Below are 21,755 nucleotides of genomic sequence, written 5' to 3' on the forward strand. Positions count from 1 at the left end.
GCCTGGGATGGTACCGCCCACGGTGGGCTGGGCCAGTTCCCACCCAGACGAGCCCCCAGACCAATCTGATCAAGCCAGTGACTCAGCCAAGACTCCTTTTTCAGGTGATTCTGGTCAAGATGACAATCAATGCTAAGTAGGGTATTCATCATGGTCTTTAAGAGATGTGTGACAGGGCAACAGAAGACACTAAACCCTGTCGCCACCTGTAGGAAAATCTGCAGCCATTTTTCATGGGTTTTAATAGGTCAGTAGTCACTAAAAACGGAAAGAAGGAAAATCAATAAATACATAAAAGACCCGAAAGCACTACCAATCAACTTGACCTAATCAATACTTATGGAGAACCTCACCACACGGTGGTAAATTCACTCTTTTCGAGTACAACATGGCTTGTTTGCCAAAATGACCACATCCTAGGCTATAAAGCAAACTGTAATAAATGTAAAAGCATTTGAATCGTGGGATATACATTTTCTGTCCACGAAAGAACTAGATTAGAAATGATGACAGAAAACGTAAAAAGAAAATCTACCTATTTGTAAACTAATAACACATCTCTAACTAATTCCTGGGTCAGAGGCCAAGTCAAAGGGGAAAATGGGGTGGGAAAATGGATCAGCCATTAGAGGTCTTTGCCAACAGGCCTACCCACCTGAGTTTGATCCTCAGAACCCACCTGGTGGAAGCAGAAAACCAACTCCCACAAGTTGTCCTATGACCTTTGCAGGCATTCCATGCAGAGTATGAACACACACATTTGTACTCACACGCTATAAATAAATCTTTGTTTAATCTGGGGAAAATTTTTTAACTGATCGAGAATAGGAATACAACCTATCAGAATCTGTGGGATGCCATTGCAACAGGATTAGAGAGAAATTAAAACCACACTAAAAGTCATTATTGGAAAAGAAACCTAAAATATTTGGCCTTACCACCCTAGCCAGAAATAACAAGCAAAATATAGTAATTCGATATGAGCAAAAGAAAGGAATTCTCAAAGACCAGGGCAGAAATCAATGCAATAGAAAACAGAAAAAAAAAAAAAAAAAACAAAAGCTAGTGCTTCAAAAAGATCAAGAAAACTTCTAGACCCCAGCTAGACTAATCAGAGCAAAAGAGAGGGCAGCCCAAATGGTCAGAAACAGAGAGTGTATCACCACTGAGGTCACAGATGTGAAAATAGAACACCAGAAACCTTTATGCCAACAAACAACAAACCAGGCACTTGCGTGAGACAGGAGGCAGTTCCCTAAGGACACAGCTAATCACATTCAGAGAGGAAAAGAACTGGAGGGCTGGTGTGGGCTGTGTGCCTGCCAATCAAAGCTTAGCAGGCAGAGACAAAAAATAGCAGGGAAGCTCAATCCAGGCTGGTCTATACAGGGAGTTCCAGGTCCGCCCAACTGTAGCAGCGAAGCTCAATCCAGGCTGGTCTACACAGGGAGTTCCAGGTCTGCCCAGCTGTACAGTGAGTCCCTGACAACAAAAAGAAAAGACAGACAGACAGAAAGGAAGGAAGAAAGGGGAGGGAGGGAGGGAGGGAGGGAGAGAGGGAGGGAGGGAGGGAGGAAGGGAGGAAGGGAGGGAGGGAGGGAGGAGAGCAAGAGACAGGAAAGGAACAGGGAGGCAAGGGGAGGAAAAGGAGGGGAGGGAAGAAATCTGAGTTGTGACTTGGTGGTAGAGTACTTTCCCAGTATGCACAAGGCCATGGGTTCTAGCCTCAACTCTGGAAAAGCACATTGAAACACCTTACATTCGTTAGCAGAAAGTGTCCCACACAGAACGACAGGCCTGAATGATCTCATTGATAAATTTTGACATGCAAACTGCTCATGGAAGGTGGATGTGCTTTATCATCTGTAAGACATACTTCAGGATACTGTGGTCCCTCTATCTGTGGCATCAGTGTCTGTGAGTTTAGCTGCCATCCTTCAAGGCCCAAAGATACACCACAGTGCAAGATGTTGAAGGAGGTGGGATGTTGCATCCACCTGAATTAATAGTGAGGTTGTTCTGTGTTTCAGGAGCTATTGTTAAACTTGCTGCATGTGATTTTGAAGATCAACTTCATCGTAGACATGTGGGTTAGAGACAGCATCGTGTAGGCAGGTTTGGTGCAAAGGTTTCGAGACTCCCCCCGGGCTCTTGAGAGATATCATTATGGGTAAAGGGAAGGGGAATACTGCAATGCTTTTGTGAAACTGGGTACTTGGGGGGAAGGACCGGTGATAACTGCCCTGAGTCTCCCTGTGGGCCCAGCGGAGGGGCAGCTTTTAGCATGATCCATGCCTCCCACTTGGAGAAGCACCAAGAGGTTCATTCCATGGTCCTATGACCAACAGCGATGATGGAACCCCTTGTGTGTATCCGTGATTGTTGTAGTATTTGAATGACTGACTCCCTACTTCTGAGCTATTTGGAGGAGCAGCTGGGAGAGATGCTGTTAGGTCCCACACGGGAGCCACATTCTGTCGTGGCACCAGAAGTCCAGGGCTGTCCTTCTATGTCCTTCTGGGTGAGTCATCCCCTCTCTTTCAGTCCTTGTCAGGAACTCCGGGGGCCCCCCACCCCACCTCTCTTCTCCCATCCTTCTGCCCCTCCTTCCTTTACTCGGGGCTTGTTGGTATTGACACACGCAGATAGAGAGCCACACTCTCAGGATGCCCCATGCTGACCATGTTGTATCTTCTACCCTCCACCCCATCTCCAAACACGGTGTCCTGATGATAGCCCGCTTCATAACTGTGCTCATAGAATAAGCAAATAAGTGTAATCCCTGAGTATAATTGCACATTGTACGGTCTCAGCTGCTGCTTCTAATGTGATAATGAAATTACTGTAGTCAAGTTACAACATGCTTTTATATTAACACATCCTGCAATTCGTAGAATCCAGAACTTTCTTGCACTTATGAAAAATGTTTGTCTTGCATTTTCCTAAGGGTCATAAAATCCAGCTATTTGTGTAATTCATTTTTATATACTCTTAAAAACCTGAATTGTGGAAAATTCCTCTCCAATAAATCTTTTATTCAGCAGATGCTCCATGGATCACTGTGAGGAGTTTGATGGAGTCACATGGTGTTAATAGATGTCCACATCTCTGTATGTGTAGTGTTCTGAGGACCACTGTGAGGAGTTTGATGGAGTCACACAGTGTCAATAAATGTCCACATCTCTTTACATGCAGTGTTCTGAGGACTTCTCCTGCATCACCTCACACAGCTTCTGAGAGTCACAAAGAAGAAATTACATAATACAGAGCCCCCCAGCTGGCTTCCCAAACAGTGGGGACCTGAATCTGCAATCTGGACCTTCTCAGCTTTTGGACTAGACCATAGTATACTATGGAAAGTGGCCTCCCATCCAGTGTGGCCTATGACCCAGAAGCCTCTGCACCCCTGGAACCTGAACAAATACACACTCACATTCCTCCATCCTTGCTGAATCAGAAACTCAAGAGGTGACCAGCTGTCTATGTTTTCTCTGAAGGTGAGTTTCCCACATGTGCAGAGAGCCTCCACAAAAGCCAGGTATCACATCAGCATGCCATAGTGTCACAGTCCCTCGCTGTTCGTGGTGACTGGGTGTCCGTTGAGGAGGTCAAAGCACTGGCCATCACGGCTGTAGCACTCTCTATCCGAGAGTGTGCAGAGTGTGGAGCCTGGGTGGGGTGACTCTAGGGGGCCGAGGACCTGAGGAGCTAGTGGGTAGGCTATTCTGACATGGCGTCCTCACCTGGGATTTAAGACTTACTGTGTGATTCAAATATCGAGAGAAGAAGCGCACAGTAGTTCATTTTACTCACTGAGGCCTGAGCTAGGAGGAGTCAGCCCTAATGAAACCAAAATGCTTCAAATTTCTGCTGCGATGTCTCCAGGAAATGAGAGATGGGAAAATGGATGGGTTGTTTACAGCCGACACTCTCAATCCCTAGCATCCTATCCCCTAGAGTCTAGGGGATAATGAGAAGAAATGCACTGGGCAGTACTGGAGAGCTGGGAAGGCTGCCCCGCTGTGGGCAGAGACCTGGCTCAGCACTGGAACTGACTGCCTGCATCTCACTGGGGCTAGATAAAGCACTTCCCTTCTGAGCAACTTCCCTTCTGAGCAACTCGAGGGAAGAGGAGGTGAAACTTTTTCGGATGGGATGTCCGGGCTTCTGCTTTAGCCCCCAGGAACAATGCTGGGGAAAGGGAACAGCTCCAGGGAGGGAAGGGAGGCACCAGGTGGGAGTCCCTATGGCACTTGACCACGAATGAGGCAGGAAACTGCAGTTGCCAAGGAACCTGCAGGGGGCGCTCACTACCAATGCCTGTGAGTGGCCTCTCTCAGCCTGTGGCAGAGACCTTGCTAGGAGATGGAAATCCAAGAAGAGGGCAGAGGATGCAGGCAGCTGGCCTTCTTACAGAGTCTGGGGCACACTCCAGATGCAGTGTTTTGTGAGAGGTGCATACCTGAAGTCCACACCCGTTGACACCACACTCCAAGGAGTGGTGCCCGTGAGCAGCTGGAAACCAGCCCTCAGATGCTGTGGCGGAGGCGCCTTCACAAACACTGAACACTGGGAGATTTATTTCCAACTGCAAAACAACAACTGAGAGAGAAAGATTGACAGCTGGTTGGTACTAGCCCCAGCTGCCTGGAGTAAACTAAGGCACGGCTGGTGTGTCTGTGTTCTTCCACTTCCTCCATCTTACTCCTGGAGGTCTAACTGCTCTTCATCAAAGTTCGCGTTTCCTGGGAAGAAAAGAAAACACGAGAGAAACGTAAAAGTTAGTGGTAAAAAATGATTACAACTATTTAAGCATTTAGCTCTGTTCTCTGCAGGCATTCAGGTCCCGAGCTAAGGCTCCTACTCTTACTCGGGGACCAGACATCATCCACTGAGCCCGATCTCCCTGGACCTGGTCCTAAGCATCCTCATCTCCACCTCCATCCCCTTCTTTCTTTCTCCCACATCAATTTTTGGGCTACGCATCTTCCACTGGTCCCCCTGGTTCTCGAGCACCCAGCCTGAGGCTTCTGCTTCCCAAAGGCCCCTCAGTCACACCCACAGAGCTGAGGATCCAGTCCAAAGGCCCACCATGAGACGTCAAGAAAGGGCGCACGAGAAAGCTATGACCTCGTCCCCCACACTCCCCCAGGCTTCAGGTTGTGTTTTTGTCTGGAGTTTCCTCTCACCCCCATTCTGCCCTTTCTCGCTGCCTCTCAGCCTTTCCACTCATCTGGAGCTGACCCTTCCTAGAAATAGTTCCTGCTCTTGTTCCCGATGAGTTCTTACCTCTCTGGGGAACGTGGTGATGGTCCCTAACACTCTAGAGTGAAACTGTGGACATGGGCGGCTCTGGATGAGATCCCTGCCCCTCTACTCCACACTGAGTGTGCCAGAGACCCAGAGCCGTATACAAATGTGCAGGTGTGCCAGGCGGTGGTGGTAGTGGCGCACACCTTTAATCCCAGCACTCGGGAGGCAGAGCCAGGCGGATCTCTGTGAGTTCAAGGCCAGCCTGGACTACAGAGTGAGTTCCAGGAAAGGCGCAAAGCTACACAGAGAAACCCTGTCTCGAAAACCCCAAAAAAAAGGGATCAGGCCAGTTCGTGCCATGGACAGGCTCGACTGGGAGACAAGCTGGACTTGGGGATGTATTCTTACCCTGGTCCATGTCGTAACTGTTCTCTCGGCTCTCCTGCCTGAGGGCGTCGATGTCGTCCTCGCCGGTCCTCTCCATCTCACCCTCGAAACCTTCTGCCAGAGCCTGGGCTTCTTCTGAGGTGTCACCCATACCTGGGATGAGGACAATGATGGATGACAGGAGGAGGTCACGAAGGAACATGAGCGCAGATATGTGTGTCAAGTGGGTCTCCTGCTCCTGACACCAGGGCCTCCTTTCCCAGCCTCCAAGCTCGAGCCCAGGCCTGGCCGGCCATCAGATCACCCTGCCCCATCTCCCAACTCTCTCCACAAGACCACTGTAAAACGTATACAGAGAGATGCTGCTGCCTCGATCCTTCTTCCAACAGGGACATGTGACCCCATTTGCTATTGGCTACCCAACCCAAGTCACGCCCACAGAGAGGCATTGCCAAGTAAACTCTGGCTACTGGGGAATCCCCCAAGGTGGTGGAGACCTACATCATAGCAGGACATTTCTTCCATCCAGCTGATCTGCATTCTTCCCCTCTACTCTCTGGGGGACTCCCATCCCAAACCCGTGCCCTTATAGCATCCTGCACCCAAACTGACTCAGAGGCCATCTCCCAGAGAGATCAGCTACACCAGGTCTGAGGACAGGTGTGCATGTCCCTAACAACACTGGGGCGCTTGCTCTGACAACCCTGGGGCCCTTGACCTGACAACCCAGGGGTGCCTGCCCTGATAACCCCAGGGCCCCTGACTCGACAATCCCAGGGTGCTTGCCCTGACAACCCCAGGGTGCTTGCCCTGACAACCCTGGAGTGTTCCGTACCAGCAGCTCCTGGTGTTTCCTCCTGGCCTGGTCCCTCAGCAGGAGGCTGCTCCTCAGAGAGGGTTGGCGTCCACAGGGCCAATTCTGTGATTTTCAGAGCTTTCCATTTTGGAACAATATTCACTAATGTCTCTTCCTCCTCCTCCTCTTCTCCTCTTTCCTATTTTAAGTGCAAAAATACAAAGTCATCGACATTGCTATTATTTGGCCTGGAATATTAAAAGACCACAGGGCAAAGATGGGCTCTGAACTGGGACTTGAGACTTTCGGCGACACCATTCCTGACCGGAACAAGTGTGACTACTGGTGGCATCATCTAAGGGCTGAAGACAGATCTAGCATGAGCCAGACAAGTCAGGAAGCCACAGAGCACAGCCAAGACACTGTGAGTTGGCTCTCAGGCTTGGCATGTCCCTCAGCAACTGAGGATAACCGAGGAGACACGCTTTTCAAGCCTTGCTCCACTCTCCAGTCCCAAGCAACATCCACTGAGGTAAAGACCTAAAGCCCAAGATGTCCCCATGATGGCAGGGAAATGCACAAACACAGGGGCTCTCCTGGCATGGGTCCAGAGATCAAATTCAACAAAAGAGAACTGGGAGGTCAACACTCGTAATTCCTACAGGGAACTGGAGCCAGCATGCATCAGTTTTTTTCAAAGGTATCTGTCAACTCCTCAATTCTGCAGCTTTTTAAACATTCCAGAGATCAGAACATCAACCTAAAGAGTCAGCAAAACCTCCTGGACACGGGTAGGAACATCTGCTCATTCACTCAGAAATGAACTTTTCCTTTCACGAGGAAGACACAAGTGTTCAAGGCCAGTGGTGCCCAAGCCTGCCCTGCTAGGAGTCACCCAGAAGGCTCTCTCAAACACACATGCTGGCCCCCACCCACGCCACTTCTAACTCAGCCGGTCAGGATTGCAGCCTAATTTGCATATGTTCCCAAGTGACCCTGAGGCTGCTGAGCCAGGGAACAAACTCTGAGAACATCCCCAAAGAATGCACTTGTGCTCCAGCAATAGGTGAACCTTTCCCCAAGTGGCAGATGTCCCTTCCTTCAGCAGCTAGCAGTCCACAACTGATGCCTCATCACTTGACACCCCTCACACACACTGTCCCTGAGTGTCCACATCAGGAGCACACATACATACACACACACACACACACACACACACACACACACACACACACTGTCCCTGAATGCCTAAGAATGATGACATTGATGCCAGCCAGAGAAAGTCAACCTGGTATTAACATCTGTGCTAAACGTAGCAAAGGGACTTACTAACCAGGCTTTAAGAGATGGTCAACCATGAGCCGTGAACAGACACCTGACGTTCTTGCTGACAGCTATAGCATTCAGATGCCATTCTGGGACCGACACCTGCCGGAACTCAAGGTTTAGCCAGTTCCTAGCCACAAAATCTAGCTCTGATCTGGCAGGCATTGTGAAATGACATCGATCACTTTGGCGAGCTGCCTAGGAGCGTGCTCAATGCCAATCACCTTTTACCTAGCAGGGTCAATGTCACTGGGCTGATATTTAGACTTTGGAAACAGAGTCAGTCATATTCTTCAACTTACCACGTCTGTTAGGCGATATTCACCATGCTGTTCACATCCAATGTCAAAGACGTACTTCCCAGGACCAACAGGCTGTAGGGAGAAAGGAACTCAGTGCATTTTACTCTTCATGGTCAATGTCGAATAGTAAGTACAAAACGCTTCCTAAGTGCCATGCCCAGAAAGCTCACCCCGAATGACCTCACCGTGCAGAGTCTGAGAAGTGTTACAAAATGCTTCTGTTAACTGACAGCTGGCGGAACTGTTCAAGGGTTTGTTTTTGAAGGTCTCAGCCATGCTTTTACTGCACCGAAAAGGAGTAAGGAATCTATCCACTGTAGAACCTGTAATGAATCGGTGCCTATGGGCAGACTGACTAGAGAGGGGCTGGCTTCCAGCGCTGTGATCTGTTTGCTGTAACACTGGATTTAGTGCAAAGCATTTTTAAATAATTTGTTTACTCGTTGATGGGTGTGGGGTGCACATGGTGTCACAGTTCATGTGTGACAGTCAGAGAGCAACTTGCGGGTGTCGGTTCTCTCCTTCCACCGTGTGGGACCTGGGTAGCAAACTCAAGTTGTCAGACTTGACGGCAGGCACCTTTACCCACTGATCCATCTCACCAGCCCCCCAGGAGATTTTTTTTTCAACAAAAACCTGGTGTTTCACGATGACACGCACTGTCGCCACTTTAACTTAGAAACCCAGTGTGAGCCACTCCCCAGCCTTACAGATGTTTCCCACATCACCAGTTGTCAACCTGACATTTGCGTTCACCTTGGACCACGAATTATAATGTGCCTTGTTTACCGATGCTCGGCGTTGCCATGCCGACACTGTTCTTTGTCCAAGCGTTAGCAGGAACATGCTGTTTTGTTGTGTTTTGACCCTGTGTCTCGCTCCGTAGCTCAGGCTGGCTCACAATCTCTTCACTGTCGACATACACCGACCACCACCCTAGGCTTTCAATTTTCTAGTCATTACATTCCTTCTTAGGAAACTAAATCCATTTTTCCTTTGTGAGTCTGTTTAGGGACTCTTTCCTCGTCTCTGCATTCATAGATGTCACCTCTTTTGATTAGTTTCGTTCATGGCGACATTTAAATATTCCTTCCAGAAAATTCCTTTCTCTCTTTGCTGAAGGACGGACTAATTTTACTGTTCCCTATCCCTTTTATAAAGTGATAGAGCAACTAGACTTTTAAAAATACAACCGGTAGTGGCTCCCTTGGCCATTGTTGACAATAGCATCTGTCACCTCCCCAGACTTTGCCGGGTGATGTGATTTGGGCGGGCTTATCTAGTTATCTAGTTCCTCAGCCCATTATTGCCCCTCATGTCTTCATTAGCTGGCAGCCATGTCCTGACCGAGTGTTCAATGACTTCATCTCTTCCTAGCCTGCCTGCCTTCTCCATCCCTCCTTATCTCCATCCCTCCTTATCTCCATCCTTCCTCGCCCTGCTTTAATGACTTGTCAGCAAGGACAGGGATGGGGGTTCTGAGAAAGAAACACAACCAAGTGCTGAGAGGATGAAAGATGCCTGACCCCGCTTGTAACCAGGGAAACACACAGTTTCAAAAAAAAAAATGTTTGCACATCAGATTGGGGGAGGGAAAAAAGCAAAGGATGTATCGGATAAATCCAATGTCCTGAGAACCTGTGATGAGACTCAGGTTCTGCTAGTGAGGGGATAAAGTCGTGCAGCTTTTCAAGACAATGGACAGTGTTTGTGGTGTTTCAAAATATCAGCTCTTTACATTCAGCAGTCCCGGTATCTGGCTGTCAACTGTAAAGGAGGAACCTTCTGTATAGAAGTGCCTCCATCAGACTGGCCTGTGGGGCATGTCTGTGGGGCACTTTCTTAATTGTTCATTGATGTAAGAGGGCCCAGTCCACTGTGGACAGCACCATCCATCCCCAGGCAGGTCAGCTGGAGCCGTATAAGAAAGGTAGCAAACATGGCCAGAGACCAAGGCTGTGAGCAGTGTTCCTCCGCTGTCTCTGGGTCAAGCTCTCGCCCTGCTGGAGTCCCACCCTCCTTCAATTCCTGTCCTGATTTCCCTCAATGATGGACCTGTGCGAGGAAACAAACCCTTTCCTTCCCAGGTTGCATTTGGTCATGCTGTTTATCACACAGAAAGGATTTGTCTGTGTAAATGCATTTCTCTAAAGACAGAATGACAACCAACTTTAGTCTACTGGCTTTCATTCCAGGGTCAGGCACTGCCCCTGTCTATAAGGTGAAACCTGTGCTCAGGTTGGGTGGTGAGTGGAGGAAGTTAACCGGGGAGCTAACAAAAGCAGAAATGCGGAACCAAACGTAGATTAGGCTGGTTCAAAGTTCCTTTCCCTTTAAGGGTCAGAGCAGAGGGGATGCCCATGCCCTCACTCTGCACCTGGAAAACCTGCTAGGGATTTGGTGTCTGGAGTCAGATGGCTTGCTTGTGTTATAGAACAGAAAGGCAGCGTGGAGGGCCATTCGGTATGGCCTGCTGAGCCAGGGCAGGAGCACTGTCTAGACCCGGAAGCCACCTCTGCATTTTTATCCCACATGCCCAGATGTGCAAGATGATAGCAGGTGTGCCTCTGCGTCCTGGTACCTGACAAACTCTCAAAATGTGTAAGTGTGTGCCTGCATGTGGCATGCAGAGGTTCTGAGGGAGGAGCAGGGAAGGGGCAGCCAAGGGGAGAAGGATGCTAGCGTACGACACGTTACAGTGTGGGCATTCTTCTGTGGTTTGTACAACTGTGAGCCTTTTACTGACTGACAGAGCAAAGCCTCCAGGTTTCCTCTCCCTTTTCAGACTGTCTAGTCTAGCTTATCGATTTCCCCAACAGCTGAGGCTCAAGTTACATGTAAATGAACCAAGGCATGCGGAGAGTCTGAAGGGGGAGTGAAGAAAGTAGTTAGCCATACCCCTTGTCAACTTCCCAGTCAGTGTGCTCAGCAAACTCTCTCTGGGGAGTCTCCCTCCAGCCCTGAGTGGCGGTGCTCCCAGGAAAGCCTGGGGAGAAAGCTCGCAACTACTGAGATCCCCCATCTTCCTCCCTCTGTGCAAAGCAACCACCAAAGCTGGAGCCCACCAAACAGCAGCCTGTGAACATGTGGAGGTCTCCAGACCCAGGGCAATCACTCTGGGCCGTTAAAGCCTTCCCAACTGGGAGTGGCAGGCTGGCCTCTGGCACGGGGGGGGGGGGGGGGGGGGGCGGGGGGAGCTCTGGGATCCCCCTCCCATTCAACATGGTTTACCAGAGGGCAAGAGCACACACAGCCAGCAGAAGATGCCCTGGTACCAAGGGCGCTGGCCTTAATAGAGATACAGTGTGCCACCGGGGCCCCGGGAAACAGGCCCAGCTTTCTGCCTCCACCCCACCCGACTCTGTACTCTGTGGGCATCCGAAGAGCTTGGAGTGGCGCAGCTGTCCTCAGCTGGTGGTAATGGAAGGGCTCCTCTGAGTGTTTAGTGTTAGCACAACAGCACGCTGACTTACGTTTTTGTTCAGGAACTTGCCCTGGTACCTGTGGTTCAGGTGGATGAGCTCGGCAGCACCCTCCTGTTGCCCGTTCACCCAGCTGCCGACGTACTTACTGCCTGTCTCTGCATAGAAATAGGTGCCTTGCCCATGCCTGGTGAAGACGAGACAAGGGCACCTGGTTACTGTCCACTATGGAGCACTGACCCTAAGACTGAGGGGGACGTAAGTAGATGCCAGCTTATAGGCAACTGGTTCCCAGTATCTGTGTCCACTTGAAGACTTGGCATGCCACCTACACAGGGTACATGGAGCCAGCATCATCTAATGCCACAGAGGCCGGCGGCCTGCCCATGAACCGATTTCCCTGGGCAGAGTCAGGGTTTCCCTGGGCCTGTGGGTGGAGGATCCATGTATCCTGGCCCACTACGAGGAGACAGTCGTCCCTCCTCGGCCGCTCTCAGCGGCGCCTCCCCTACACACCTGCCCTTCAGCATGGGACTGCCTTCAGTGGGCATTACCCTGTTCTTACCCCGCAAATGGACCCCCAAAGACTACAGGTAGAAGCCAAACCTTTGATGGGCGAACCACTCCCCCGTGTAGGTGTCGTTATTGACGTAGTAGTACACGCCATGCCCGTGCCTCTGATCATCTGCCCACTCCCCTACAAAGGACAACACACACGCAAAGTCAGATGAAAAGATCAGACTGATGCTGTGGCCCCTGCTAGCCCAAGGAGGATCCAAGCAATGTGTTCTGCAAAAGAGAGAGAGCGTTGTAACCATAGAGCTAAGCCTGCTGCCCCTCTCCTCCCTGACTTCCCTCCATCCACCTTCCCTTCCCCTTGGGCCAGCTTCGGGGAGAGCTAGCTAAGGAGGGCCGAGTTAGGAGCCCGGGGACACAGATCTGGAGGGTGTATGCCTGTGAGGTGGGCCCCAGACGTTTTCACGCTTTTGCAGGTTGGTGGGCTTGAGAGGTCAGGGTTGAGACAAGCTTGTCTGACCCTTTGCCACTGACCCCAGCTATACTCCACATGCCTTGCAGGTACCTGGCAACTCAGCAGCATCTCCAGGGCTTGGTGGTCTAGCCTCAGCACTCACTCGGTCTCCCAGCTGGGTACCTGGTTCCAAGGCTGCCCTCTTGCCAACTCCTTCACTCTACCTTTCCTGGCCTGGGGAGCCTGGCCACTCCCCTGCATGTGGGTAGGTCTTGCTAATTTCTCACGCACATGGCAGAAAACCCTAACACTGGAAAACCAGCACGGAATTCGGAACACTTGGCTTGGCAGCAAACTGTGTTTCCAGCCAAAGGGGATTTGAAATCAGTCTCTCAAAAACTCTTCAACTCATACGGCTCCCACGGAAAGGAAACCAACCAGCGGATACCCAAGGTGGACATTACCGATCACATATGACCAACAGCAAATCAGCACCCGGATACAACTTTCTAGACTACTACCCGGATGGAACTTTCTAGTATGGAACGAGTAATTAAGAACTAATCGAGATCAATTTGTTTCAAGAGAAAAAGGATGATTTTGTCTTCTATTCCCTACAGAAAACTATGCCAACTGTTTTCTTGTAGGAAGACTACTGGCTAGCACCGGCGGAAGACGCCTGCCTTGCACGTGGGAGGCCCTGGATTCGATCCCAGTGCTAAAGAAAAGCCAAAACAGGTGAAGGAGAGCCACTCTAGAATTCTATGAGGATGTCTGCCATTAATTAAAAATACACCCCAGGATGCCTTCTTAAACTCTGTGTTGTTTATGGCACTTACATTGTTAATTTTAAAATGTTCAGTTTATTTCAATTTCCCATTACAAACGAAAATTCGTTTTTATAGCAACTCTATATCCTTTTCCTTAAAGAGGACCCTAGAGTGTGTGTAAACTTCTGGCTGACACAAACACTAGAGACATTTCCACATCCATGAAGGGAACATACACTATGCTAACAAAATGTTAATTATCCAAACTATCCATTTCCACAAACAAACCCCAAAGTGTATCCAAAACTAGGAATTCTATAGAGATTGCCTCCCTTCTCCAATATTTACTCACAAAACATCCTGGCCGCCTTGTGAACTAGAACATCTGCAGAAACGGACAGCATAGGACCCCCACAGGCTTACACCAGATGAAGACAGAGGCCCAAAAGGATGTGATCGGCAGCCTGGGGCAGAGGCAAGAACAGGACCTCAAAGGTGAACGGCAGCTTAGCACAGAGCGGCCTCGCCAAACATACACAGAGAGACGGGAATGGAGACTGCTACGGGTTCAGAAAGAGGACTGGGTCCCACAATAAGATACAAAACAGGGACCGGAGCAAGAGAGATGGAGAACCCAAAAATTAAGATCATTCACTAAAATATACATTTGGTGCCAGGTCTGTAGTAATCATGGGACAGTGCACACCATGGCCGAAGATCTGGGGGTTGTCCTGGACCTTCAGAGCGGCATCGTATCTGCATCTGCAGCATCCGCCAGTTTCTGCGGTGGAATATTCCCACTGAGGCCAATTTGGAGCTGTTTATGGAGCTGCAAGAAGTGCAAAATTGGCTACCGTGAGCTACTCAGAGCTGTTCTAGCACACCCTGGGGCAAAGCGGCCACAGCTGGAACAGTTACTTCAGATGGTTTCCTTCCCCCAAAAAAGATCATAACAAAAGGAATCCATCTCTCTTCTCTCGCCCTTGGGAGCCGGGCTCCAGGCTGACGTGACAAGAAAAACGTTGTGTGTTTTGCAGAAACTTTTCAGAAGTGAAAGAGGACAGTTAAACTGCAAACACGCTAGATTTCATGTTGATGAGGACCCATGAGCACAGGCTACACCACCTGAGACACTTGTGGGAGGCTCTGCCCAGCCCAGGAAACCCTGTGCAATGGAGCAGAGTTGCTCAAAGGAAGGGGACCTGCACCCGCTTCGGGTTTCAGTAGCCAGGAATCAAGGCTCCTCGATGGCATTTAGAAACATATTATTCCTGCTTTCAATTTACATTTAACCTTTTTTTGAAACTTTTTAAACAAGTCTTTCTTACTCTCATCATTCTTGGTCTCCTCACCAGACCTCGAGTATAGGGGAGGGAGGTACCTGCCAATTAAGCCCTTAAAACCCCTTGAACAGTGAGATTTGATGAGACTTGGGGTTTTGGAAAGTGTATATATATGCCAGCGTGGCCATGCACACCAACTTCTAAGGAACAGAGGCCCACACTGGACCCTTCTAGAACTCACACTGCATACCCGTTCATCTGACTATCACCAGTATTATTTGTGGTTTCCTTTATAATAAACAATTAACAGTGTTTCTGTGAGTTCTGTGAGCTGTAAGAGATCATTGGCCAGGAGATAGGATTAGGGGACCACCTAGTTAGCAAGGAGCTGGGGCAGAAGTGTGAGCAGACTGGGAGTTTCTAGCACGACCACTGCATCTGAGTCAGGGGACAGCCTTGTAAGGACGAGCCTTCCCTGAGGCTATGGTAGCTGGTGCCCCGATTGAACTGACTCCTTGGAAAGCCATTGTCTGCAGAGCCGGGGGATTGCTTGGTGTGGATACCCATGCTTGAGCTCACAGGTCTTGTGCGTAGACTTTTCTCTTCAGCTGGTGCATCTCCACGTGAAGAATTCCTGATGCCTCTTCCCTTCGGTGGGGAGGCGCTGTACCCACACTTGGGTATGTCTTACCAAAGAGGACCTCTTTGTCTCCTAATCTTCATGCCTAAGTCTATATTAAAATATCTTTAATAAAATCCCCAACCCTGCTTCAGAGAAAGACTTCCTAAGACCCTCCCCTTTTAATGTACTTTATATGAAACCCAAATTGTATTAACATCTACCCTGAGATCAAAAGTGACAACAAGATTAGGCTCCCAGAGGTCTGGGAGGAATTCAATTAAGCCCCGAATCGAATCATCCAAAACTCGTTACAAAGCAGAATCATCCAAAGCTCGTTACCAAGCCTGCTAAGGGTTAGGAACAAACCAATTTAAGCTCCACATCTAATGCAGAGGCATAAACGCCTCTGCCCCATCTCAGAGTCCAGGAGAAACCCCTTCCTTTGCTGTCTGTTAGTTTTAGTTTTATCTGGAAGCAGGGTGGGTAACTGCTGTGGTCTGGATAAGTGTCCCCCAAAGGCCATGTGTAGAGGCTTGGTCCCCAACTACTGTACTGTTGGGAGCTGTGGAACCTTGGGGAGATAGAATCTAGTGAAAGAAGCCAGGTCACTGGGGACATGCCCATCCCTCTTCCCTCTGTTTCCTGGCCACCATGAGGTGAGCAGCTGGGTTTATGGAAGACTCCCACCATGATGCTCTCTGCCTTGCCACAGGCTCACATGTTTACAGACTAAAATCGGGGGCTGGAGAGATGGTTTAGCAGTTAAGAGCACTTGCTGCTTTTGCAGAGGACCCAAATCAGCATCCACATGGTGATTCACAAACATCTATAACTCCAGAACCCGGGGCTCCAATGCCCTCTTCTGGCCTCTGTGGACAATGTATGCACGTATTTCACTGGTATATGTGCAGGTAAAATACCCACCCATGCATGTAAAACGCCCATGCACATAAAAATAACCCAATCTTAAAATCTCTAAAAGTCAAAATAAGCCTTCCTTTCCTGGAAGATGAATATCTCAGGTGTTAGTTAGCTTGCATTTTAAGGAAAGTGAGGTTGTCGCGTAAAGTGCATCATGGTCCTTGCCAACAAGCTCTTCCCTCGAGGCAGGAATGTCTATAGGCATTACACACATTTCAATCTATCCCATCTGCATGCTACAGATAAGAAAGCTGAGACAGAGAGGTGACATGCAGAGTCACACCTACGGTCCCCACAGTCACAGCTGAAGACACAGATCTTTTTGGAAATCGGATGGAAACTAGAAAACCCTTTCCGGGGACAGAAGAAACAGAGAGTAGAGGAAAACCCGAACATACCAACCAGCATACCCTTTCTGAAGGTCCACAGCTTACTTCCTGCCTTCTCCTGTCCTGGCTCTGGGATTAGACTTGTACCCACCAGGTACGCAGGGACCGGAGCTTCTTAGAAATAAGCTAAGAGTCTTCCTGGGGCATGACATTAACATGTAAGGAATGGGAGAGTGGGAAAGACATCACAGTAAGGCAAAATGCCTGGATAAAGGGACTCCACAGTCTAAAGAGACATGGCCGTCAGAAGAGGGATTGGGCAAAAACAGAAAACAACAAAGAGCTTCAGAGGAACAATGCCATAGGCTGTCGTGGGTCTAGGCCACACCTGGATTCTGTGCCCACCCAGAAACCCCCTTTCACTCACTCTAAGTCTCGGCTTACAGGAGGGCATGTTTAGTTACTTAAAAGACTTCTGGCCTCTATGACAATGGAGGAAGGAACACATTTTTGTTGTTGATGTTGAGTGGTAGATCTAGTGAACGTTAAGCTCTCTTATACACTTTAGTATCTGCAGACGAGCTCTATGTCAGAAACAACCTGTACAGCAAAAACAAAAATCTTCTCCGTGGTGATGGCATGTTACCTTCATATCTGGATCCATCCGGATAGATAAAGGTGCCTTGACCGTGTTTTTTATTTTTAATATATTCTCCGATGTATCGAGCACCATTCTTAAATTTGTAGACCCCCTGAAACACACCGATGACACAGTTCTTAGCAGCCCTAAGTCCGACATGTACTAAGACAATATTTAAGAGAAAACCAGCTTCCTAAGTCCCCAATTCTGACCTGGCCATTTCTTTTTCCAAATTCATAGTGTCCTTCGTATGTGTCTCCGTTGGGCAATCTCGCTTTCCCGTGTCCATGCCGTTCTCCCATTTCATTTCGCTCCCCCTCATATTCCTGGGCAAAAGAAACAAGCCAATTGTGGCTGCTGTTCAACAGCCCCGCGCATGAGCCAAGCATTCTACAGCTATTGTACCACTGAAGCCTCCCAACCTTGGGCACTGTATTCACCTGTCACATTGCCCTGGTGAGGCAGGTAACCAAGCCTAATGGGCAGAGCCCCGGTCCAAGGTCTCACAATTAATGCATGTGTCCATGGAGGAAGGGCTCCCTCCAGCATTTGAGCACGTGGTTTATTATGCTTATCCTGACACTATGAACATGAACCAATGAAGGGAAGATGCTAGATGTGCAGTCACCACAAGGCATACGCTTAGAGAGTTCATGCAGGTGGGACAGGTCCCCAGCCTTCACAGACGCCTCCCTCTTCACTCTCTCCATCATTCAGGACTTAAAATGCCAATACCCTAAGAGAAGGGCTCTTCCTTCATGGGTTTGCTGGAGAGTCTGTGGTCTGCCAGAGGTCTGTGTCCTGCTGGGAAGTTCTGCTGTGAGGGAGAGGGGAAGGAGACGCAGAGATTCCACTAATTTTATTGTCCGACTCCCTATCAAAGGACTTACAGTCCAAACACTTTTGGCCCTGGGACTGGAGAGATGGCTCAGGGGTTCAGGGTACTGGCTGCTCTTGCAGAAGACCTGGGTTCAGTTCCCAGCACCCACATGGTGGCTCACAATCATCTGTAACTCTAGTTCCAGAGGATTCAATGCCCTCTCCTGGCCTCCTCAGGCACTGCATGCCATGTGATAGACAAGCAGAAAAAAACACCCATACACACAAAATAAATTAATCTTAAAAAAAAAAAGTAAAAAAATAAATCAGTTCTAACCCAATCTGAAAAAGTTATGAATCTATCTTGTAAGTAGATTGGACTGGGGTGGAGCTCAGTGTGAGTGGGGCTGCCTAGCATGTACAAGACCCTGGGTTTCACCCCTTACACACACACACACACACACACACACACACACACACACACACAAAGATGTTTGCAAGCAGTACTACTTGTGTTTTGTTTTGTTCTGTGTGTGTGTGTGTGTGTGTGTGTGTGTGTGTGTGTGGTTTTTGAGACAGGGTTTCTCTGTGTAGTTTTGGTGCCTGTCCTGGAACTCGCTCTGTAGACCAGGCTGGCCTTGAACTCACAGAGATCTGCCTGGCTGTGCCTCCTGAGTGCTGGTATTAAAGGCGTGTGCCACCATTGCCTGGCTCAAGCAGTACCACTTGTAAGGGCTGAGGCAGAAGGATTGCAGGATTGCTTGAGCCATGAGTTGGAGGCCAAACCTAGCCACATAGCAGACCCCTGCCCCAACTCCAAAAACAAGTAAATAAAAAAAGTAATGCAAGCTTGCAATTCTCCTGCTTTTCCTATACTTTCTGAAATAAGTGTTCTCTGGCTCATATACACGGATGTGCGGTGCATATAGTACATAATATAATGGCCAGAGCGTTCCATAATGGTGCAACATGGCTAGCTTAAAATATCATGCTGCATACTTTAAACATACACAATTAACATATTCATTTAGACATTTTAAAACATGATCTGTGAACTTAGACCTGTGTCTATTACAGGTACAGGACATCAAGTGGAAGGCTTTAGAAACAAACAGGCAGGCATTTCTTGCCTTCTTCTAGCCCCTTTTAGCCCAGAAATTCCTGCCTAGAATATAAGCCTGCGACCTTACAGATTGTTTTCAGGGTGGTTTCAAACCACAATGTGGTGATTTGAGTGAGAATGTCCCCTTAAGCTCAGACATCTGAACACTGATTCCCTACTCGGTGGCACTATTTGGGGAGGTAGCGGAACCTCGGGAGGTAGAGCCTTGCTGGAGGAAGTATGTCACTAGGGACGGACTTTGGGGTGTTTATAGTCTCACCCCACTTTCTGCTTGCAGTCTGTGCTCCCATTTGAAGACGCGCACTCTCAGCTTCCGTCTCCTGCTACCATGTCTCCCTCCGCTCCCCCCATACCTGCTGTTTATCTATATGCCTTCCCCACCATGATGAACTCTTATCCTTCTGGAACTGTAAGTCTAAATAAACTCTTCCTTCCATGAGTCACGGTATTCTATCACAGCAACAAAAAGTAACTAATACACACGTGCAGAGTCCCTGGTCCGATCCTAGAGGCCTCCCAGTATGGCCAACGCTGAGCCATGTGGGTGGATCCCTGCTCCCATCTCAGGGACCTCCCAGCCTGCCCAACACTGACTGAGCTGTGGGGGCGACTGAGCAGAGAAATCCTTTCAGCTGATCCACGGGTGGTCTGCCTTCATACCTACAGGCTTAAACATGTTACAAATCAGGTGGAGAACAAACTAGAAACTTGGATGGACAGGAATGTAAGTTGAATATGAGCAGAAGCAGATCGTAAATTAGTGACCTCTGTGTGTGTGTGTGTATGTGTGTGTGTGTGTGTGTGTGTGTATGTGCGTGCGTATGAATAAGTACATGGCCATGCCCATCTGTAGGAGCCAGAGATTGACAGGCAGTGTCTTCCTCAATCCTCTCTACTTTATATTTTGACACTGATTTTCTCACAGAAGCTGGAGCCCACCTATGGCAGCGAAGCCGGCCAGCCCGTGAACTCCTGGGATCTTCCTGTGCCCAGCTTTTTACATGGTAGCAGAATCTAAACTCAGGTCTTTATGTTGTGCAGCAAGCTCCTCACAGACTGAGCCATCGCCCTGGGAACGTTTAGAAGTAGAACCCCGAGAAACCAGTGAGAAGGTCAGCTAGATTATTAAAAAAGAGGGAGCTAAGCCAGGATGTACTTTGCAATTTCAGGTGAAATACCTGTCTCCGACTGATTGCATGGAGACTGTGAAGCCTAGATTTCACACCGGAGTCTGCCTGCCTTTGGCACTAGCTCCTTGCTGTTGGGAGCACGTGACTCCTAGGCATTTCTGCCTCTTCACACTGACCAGGCTGCTCCAGGGCATAGAGCAAGCAGAAGCTGAGAGGTGATGGCCGGGGACCAGCAAAGAGGTCTGAGCAGGTGCCAACCCTACATTACAGAGGAGGGGCCCGGGTTTTCACTTTATCCTCAAACTCTCTTTGCTCACACACAGCAAGCCTGTTCCCACTCTGTCAGCCAGGGAGTGGTCACCTCTTGTTTAAGGAGTAACCCCTGGCCCACAAGGCACTCAAGTCAGAGCACATCGCTGGCTGAGAGTCTTTTGCCTCTCCTCTAATGTCTACACTTAGGAAAGCGATTCCAGTGGCTTGGGACAGTTCAGAGAAACTGATCCAGACCTACGTGGTGAACTCTTCAGAGCCCGGGGCACCTCAGCACCGTGCAGTGAGTTGCCCGGAAGCAGCCTTTGCCATCCTTTTTCTCATGCCCTCTGCCTAGAAATCTTCGCCTTTAATGGGAGGCGGGATGGGAACAGGGAGGGGGGTGGAAACAAGACGTCACGGCGTTTCACCTTTCAGAGCGACTTCCTGGACGCACCGCCGCCGGTGTGGCCGGCGTGGTCCTGTCCGCGGCCTCTCGGCCCGCTGGTCCCCCCACGTCTCCCGCTCCGGAGCTGCTGCGCACCCCAGAAGTCCCTCCCTGGCCAGGAGCTCTCACCCCAAGATCGTTCTCTCCTTCCTCCTCTAACTCCTCGGAGCCCAGGTCCGACATGATCTGGTCTCAGCTAGGATCTCCGGAGTAGCGTCTCTACCAAGCAGGTACTAGCCACCCCCACCCGCGTCTCGCGTCGCCATGGAGACGCTGCCCGGCCCGCTTGGCTCTCAGCCTAAAAGGGTGGCGGGAAAGGGCGGGACGAACGGTGTGGGAGGAGTCAAGGGCTGGGATTGTGTTCTAGCTACTGGAAGGGCATCTCTGCCAATCGCCGCCCGGGAAGAGGGGGGGGGCGGGTAGAGGAGTGGCGCGGAGTGGGGGGCGGCTTGGCGACTTGGTACTCGCACAGATCTGACAGTCTAACCTGAACAGTGTCACTGGCCTCTGGAATGTCCTCAGTGATCTGATTTATGGACGCCACTAGGAGCCACCTAAAAAGCTGACCCCCAGAAGGACAAGAGGCGCGTCTCAACTCTGGGCCCTGCCTCTTGGTCCCTTGGGTCCTCCGGGGGATGCTGCAGGACCCTTCCAGGTTCTTCTACACTGAGATGTTTGTGGTCTCCAGAGGCGTGTACACACTCGCGAGTCTTTTCTGTTTTCTGTCAACACGTCCACCCTGGAACAACGAACTGTGGCCTCTTAAGCAGATGCTCTTGCACACTACCCGGGTCAGGGTTTAAGCATCTCAACCAGCCCCTACTCAGGTGACTTCTGGGCTCTCACTTACCGGTAACCCATATTCGTTCTGCTCTGTCCTCTGGTGCCTCGTCTGGTGCCTCTGGCTTCCTCTCAAATGCCCAACCTGACATGCCACACATACAGGCCCACTCATTCACATGGGC

The 21,755-nt window shown here is 49.7% G+C and overlaps 1 protein-coding gene across 1 annotated transcript; it reads right to left on the bottom strand.

The window, feature by feature from the left end:
- Positions 1-4,563: 4,563 nt before the first annotated feature.
- Rsph1 (radial spoke head component 1) lies at positions 4,564-21,112 on the bottom strand. The gene is made up of 9 exons (XM_059244072.1): positions 20,920-21,112; positions 17,234-17,347; positions 17,028-17,133; positions 12,093-12,183; positions 11,538-11,673; positions 8,065-8,136; positions 6,476-6,635; positions 5,662-5,793; positions 4,564-4,745 (listed from the first exon to the last, which is right to left on the bottom strand). Exons 1-9 carry the CDS (start codon positions 20,971-20,973, stop codon positions 4,702-4,704), a joined length of 909 nt encoding a protein of 302 aa, XP_059100055.1. The 5' UTR covers positions 20,974-21,112; the 3' UTR covers positions 4,564-4,701.
- Positions 21,113-21,755: the final 643 nt, after the last annotated feature.

This window comes from Peromyscus eremicus, chromosome 16_21 (assembly GCF_949786415.1).
Source record: "Peromyscus eremicus chromosome 16_21, PerEre_H2_v1, whole genome shotgun sequence".
Classification (NCBI taxonomy): Eukaryota; Metazoa; Chordata; class Mammalia; order Rodentia; family Cricetidae; genus Peromyscus; species Peromyscus eremicus.

Excerpts from the sequence above, each read along its gene's own strand:
- Rsph1 (XM_059244072.1), bottom strand. The coding sequence starts at position 20,973 with ATGTCGGACCTGGGCTCCGAGGAGTTAGAGGAGGAAGGAGAGAACGAT. Across the intron at positions 17,134-17,233 it reads TTGGAAAAAGAAATGGCCAG|GGGGTCTACAAATTTAAGAA; the intron begins GTCAGAATTGGG and ends GGTGTGTTTCAG. Across the intron at positions 5,794-6,475 it reads GGAAACACCAGGAGCTGCTG|GTATGGGTGACACCTCAGAA; the intron begins GTACGGAACACT and ends TCCTCATCCCAG.